This window comes from Andrena cerasifolii, chromosome 4 (assembly GCF_050908995.1).
Source record: "Andrena cerasifolii isolate SP2316 chromosome 4, iyAndCera1_principal, whole genome shotgun sequence".
Lineage (NCBI taxonomy): Eukaryota > Metazoa > Arthropoda > Insecta > Hymenoptera > Andrenidae > Andrena > Andrena cerasifolii.
Window position 1 is genome coordinate 973,355 of NC_135121.1, and position 5,129 is coordinate 978,483.

The 5,129-nt window shown below is 43.5% G+C and overlaps 1 protein-coding gene across 1 annotated transcript; it reads right to left on the bottom strand.

Moving 5' to 3' along the window:
* Positions 1–592: 592 nt before the first annotated feature.
* Positions 593–4,810, bottom strand: LOC143367965 (uncharacterized). Its single transcript, XM_076810245.1, has 4 exons — positions 4,639–4,810; positions 2,944–4,593; positions 2,778–2,871; positions 593–2,297 (listed from the first exon to the last, which is right to left on the bottom strand). Exons 1-4 carry the CDS (start codon positions 4,808–4,810, stop codon positions 593–595), a joined length of 3,621 nt encoding a protein of 1,206 aa, XP_076666360.1.
* Between the last annotated feature and the right edge of the window lie 319 nt (positions 4,811–5,129).

Consider the following 5,129-nt stretch of genomic DNA (forward strand, 5'->3'; position numbering starts at 1 on the left):
ATACAGCGGGAACAAGAATTCAAAGATTCGTTGGACGATTTATTTGACATCGCCCATGCGAATGCTTTAGAAATGATAAAAATCGAAGAACATAAATTATTTCTATTGAAACAGAGGGAAAAAGGGCGAGTTGGACTAATGGGTGTCAGTGATCGTGCTTTAGGAGAAAAAGAAAAGCGGAAAACTCTTCGAGAAGAACGGACGAAAACACTACAAGAACAAGGTCAACAATCACTTGTACAAGGTGTGAGGGTTAAATAAGTAAAACAGATTTATTGGATATAATGAGTTCGAAAGACAAAAGCCCTTTCGTATGGCTGTGGCCTCGTGATGGCTCGACGCAGACTGCTCGCCGCGCAGTTCTCGCTCGCCGCCTAGCAACCCACCGGCAACGCCGTGCCTCGCACCGCGTGCTTGGCAACGCTGTGTCTGGCTCGCCTCGAGCCTACTACAGTCGGCCGTCCTGACAATTAATCGTCCCGATTAATGTTGAATCTCTTAACTTTCTAATCGTAAACAATATTTAGGAACGTATATACAGTTTGCTTATAAGACTAAATATTTTAACTTGAACACTAAACTACTAAACTGTTCAATTATGAGACCCAGGGGACCATTTCCGCATGTTGGCTGCCTCCCACGTCCCGTGATAGGGCATTCTCGCGACTTGAAAACCTTCGACGTCTTTTATGACGTATCTATCATTTCGCAGAACTTTACTGACCTCGTATGGTCCTTTGAATACAGGCACCAATTTCGCACACACGCCCGCCGAGTTCTCGAAATTACGGATCATTACTTTGTCGCCTATTTCGTATCCAACTGCAGGTTTCCTCTTCCTATCGTAAGCTTTTTCATTATACTTCTGAGCGTTTTTAATGCGCTCGTCGGCTTTCGCTCTTAAGTCAATAAGTGTTCCTGGATCGCCAATCACGTCACTTCTTTCTAACATTTCTCGTAAACTGTCCACATTCTTTCCGCGCTGAGTCACGCCAAACAGCAACACACTGGGATTTTCTCCGGTCGAACGATTAACAGTATTGTTACACGCGTATTCAACATCCTCAAGCACACTATGCCAGGGCACTCTTTTTTCATCACTCAATTTTGCAATCATCGGCAGAATAGTACGGTTTACTCGCTCAGCTTGACCATTAGCCTGTGGCGAGGCCGTCGCAACCTTTATGTGTTGAACATTACATTCTTTTGTAAATTCTTCAAATTCGTGTGACGTGAAACAACTACCACGGTCAGAAATGATTCGCACGGGTCGACTATAAGAAGAAAAGTAAAGCCTAAGACATTTAATTGCTTCAGTCGCATTTGTAGTTTTGGTGGCATACAACTTAATGAATTTCGTGAACGCATCCACCACCAAGAAAATATAACGTTTCTGTGCAGAAGATAGTTTAGACATAGGTCCTAAATGATCAATATGCACCGTGGCAAACGGTACACTTCCTTTTGGTATGCTGTGTAACATGCCCTCCTGTCTGCCTGAATTCGGTGCGAACGCAATACATTTCAAACAAGTTTTTATATGTTGATTCAATTTAAATTTCATATCCGGAAACCAATAGCTCCCTAAAATGCTTCGCATTGCCTTCTCGACACCCGCATGCCCCAATTCGTTGTGGTATTTTTGCATTACGCTAATCTCTAAAACAGTCGGTACATAAAATAGAAGTCGACCGTCATACTTTCGGTAAACTGATCCGTTCCGCATTTCGTAAAATTTGTCTTCGGTTACCTCTAATTGTTTACTAATCCTAACGATATTCTCGTCCTCGAGTTGACAAAGTGCCAGATTTCTATCAAAAGAATTGTCTTCTATCACTAAAATTTGCCTACTTAATGCATCCACATGTGACATTCGGGAACCAATTCGATGTTCTAATGTATAGTCGTAACTTTGCATTTCTAAGGCCCACCGTGCAATTTTAGGACTAGTTTCTCTTTTATTCAACGTTAAACTCAACGCCTGGCAGTCAGTGATTATTTTAAATTTAAGGCCAAACAGGTAAGCGTGAAAACGGCGTAAAGCGTAAATGATCGCCAAAGTTTCAAGTTCAAAACTATGACACTTTGATTCAGTTGTCGTGGTCCTTTTGGAAAAATAGAACACAGGATGGAACTTGTGATCCGACTTTCGTTGCAATAATATAGCGCCGTAACCGATTGCGCTAGCATCGCAGTGTAATTCTGTCTCGTCGTGAGGCGAGTAAATCCTTAACAGAGGAGATTGTACTAGCAAGTTCTTTAGTTTCTCAAAAGCATCCGCTTCCGCTTTACCAAATCTAAAATCAACATTTTTTCGCAAGAGGTCATAGAAGGGCTTCGCGACGATCGAAAAACCCTCCATAAATTTACGAAAGTACGAACATAGTCCTAAAAAGCTCTGTACATCTCTCGTCGACCTTGGAACAGGGAATTGTTTGACCGCTTCAATGCCTCGTTCTGTCGGGCTAATACCTTCACACGTTATCGTGTAGCCTAAATATTCTAACTTCGTTTGCAAGAATTTGCATTTGTCCAATCGTAAGTCGAGTTTATTTTCAACAAGCAGTTTAAACACTCTCTTTAAGACGCCAAAATGGTGATCGATACTCGCCGTTGCAATCAAGAAATCATCAAGATAAACCGAAACATCACCTGCATCGATTAATTCTTTAAAAATTTTAGTTACATAGCGTTGGAACGTAAGTGGCGCTCCCTTTAAGCCAAATGGCATCTTTAAATATTCGAATTGCCCAAGGGGCGTGACAAAAGAGGTATACTTGATGGAATCCGGGTGCATACGGATATGAAAAAATCCGTCTTTTAAATCTAATGACGTAAAATACTTTTTCCCTGATAACACGGCTAACTGATCTTCAATCAACGGTAATGGAAAATTATCTCGGCATGTAACTTTATTTAATGTGCGGGAATCGATGCACATACGGATTTCGCCATTCTTTTTCCGAAGTAATACTATACCCGATGCATATTCTGACGTGCTTTCCCGAATAACGCCTTTCTTCAACAGCGTGTCCAAAATTTCCTTAAGTGCTACCTTTTCCACATGAGATAGTCTTCGCGGCGTGCAACTAAAAGGCTTCTCATCGACTAACGTAAGTTTCATAACATTTTCGACTTTCGGAACTTCCGGTCTTACCGGTGACACGTAGTGCTCTTTGAAAATTTCGCGAGTGTGGTCTTTCACTTCATTCGGAAGATCTTCGTTAATTATTAAGGGCTGCTCCACCGAGTCTGAGTCTTCCGAGTTCATCTCAATATTCATAATTTCGCGAACTTCTGGGCAACATAAAGTAAGATTCGCAACTTTTACAAAATCGCGACCTAACACTAACGGCTTGTGCATGGTCTCATCCGGTACTATACGCAAATCTAGAGTACTTTCACAATGATCTAGAAAAACAGTAGCCTTCACAATACCCAAAATTCGCATTTCGCTACCATTGACACCACAAAATTTAATCTTAGACAGTTCGGCTGTCTTCTCACCTTCTTGTACAAGACTTTTCTTAATGAAGCTAATGGGGCTACCTGAGTCCAACACACTCCTAACTGAAATGCAGGAATCGGCGCTGTCGCCGGCCAATCGCAACTGCACTGTGCGTTCGAACTCGTTGTCTTCCTCGCGCTGTACTGCCACATAGTGCACCTCCGGCGGGGTGGTTGTCTGCTGGCCGCATTGCTTAGCACGATGACCCAGTTTTCCACACGTGAAACAAGATCCCGGTTCTCGTTTCGGCTTAGAACAGTTCCCTGCATAATGACCAAACTCGTTACAATTGTAACAACGAATAGATTCGATGTCGCCCTTTTGCTTAGAAGGCGTCTTCACGTTCTTCCGCATCACCGATGATCCCTCCGCTCGACTTGCTGATTTACCCGCTGCTGCTTTTACCGGTGCCGCTGATGGTGCTGCTGCCGGTGTCGCCGCTGCTGCTTCCTTTGGCAGGGTCACCTTCTCGAATGCTTCTAGGATTTCATCCGTCGATCTAAACCGTTGGATGCGAGCCTGATTCTTCAAGGTTTCGTTCGGGATTCCATCCACCACGTAATAGATAAGTTCCCTCTCCGCGACGGGGACTTTGTTCGCCAATGTTACTTTGTCGTACAAATAATCGGCGAAAGTTTCATGAACCCGCCACAGTCTTGCTTCAAACTCGTGACGTAAATCCATAGGATTCCGCTGTAGCCCAAACATCTTCCGTAACTCGATCAGCAACGTATTAAAATCCAACTCGATATAGTCGGTTCGGTGGTGATACCATTTAAGAGCTTTACCTTTTAATTTGCTACACACTATAGCCTTCGCTGCACACTCGTCAATGGAATACCTGCCGATCAACTGTCTCACTTGCTTTTCCCAGGTGTCGATATCATGGTTGGTACCGTCGTATTCGCCAATCATGTCTTTCGTATCCTTCCATTTCACTGTACTGGCCTGTGTAGACGCGCGACTTCCTCCCGTGCTTGGTGATAATCGTAATATTTCCAGTTCTCTCCTTAATAGTTCATTCTCCCTTGCGATCACTGCGTTTTCTCTTCTCAGCAGCTCCTCCATGGATATCCTTGCTGCGTCTGGTAGATCGCGAACCGTTGGGCTTTCGAATTACGTATGTATACGAGTCGGTTCTTCGACGTCTCCTGTCGTCGATGCGGTCTGTAATTGTAAGTCGGCTTCGTCCATGCCTGTTGTCAACAAACGGGTAACTAATTCGTTCTTCGTGCCTTGCGTCGATAAACCTTTCTGCTGTAACAACTCCTTCAATTTTACCACCGTCAGCTTCGAACTCATCCTCCACCAACGTCAATATCAGTATCACACTCAACCCCGTAAAAGTTATCACACCGTAAGTGTCCTGCGATATTAAACATAAATTGCAATGCGTAAAGTCACCTACATTCACGCGAATTGCGGTCAACTGAATCGCAAATCACTCCCGTAACTAAAGGCACTCGTAACTTCCAGAACTTGTGCACGTAATTCAGGGCCTCAGATCCCACTTCTGAAATTGTGAGGGTTAAATAAGTAAAATAGATTTATTGGATATAATGAGTTCGAAAGACAAAAGCCCTTTCGTATGGCTGTGGCCTCGTGATGGCTCGACGCAGAC

What these genes read in the sequence shown, in the direction of transcription:
- LOC143367965 (XM_076810245.1), bottom strand. Translation starts at nt 4,810, where the DNA reads ATGAGTTCGAAGCTGACGGTGGTAAAATTGAAGGAGTTGTTACAGCAG. An exon ending in AGACGTCGAAGAACCGACTC is followed by an intron (nt 4,594 to 4,638) that starts GTATACATACGT and finishes GCGATCTACCAG; the next exon opens with ACGCAGCAAGGATATCCATG. An exon ending in GAAAAAGAATGGCGAAATCC is followed by an intron (nt 2,872 to 2,943) that starts GTATGTGCATCG and finishes CGTTGATTGAAG; the next exon opens with ATCAGTTAGCCGTGTTATCA.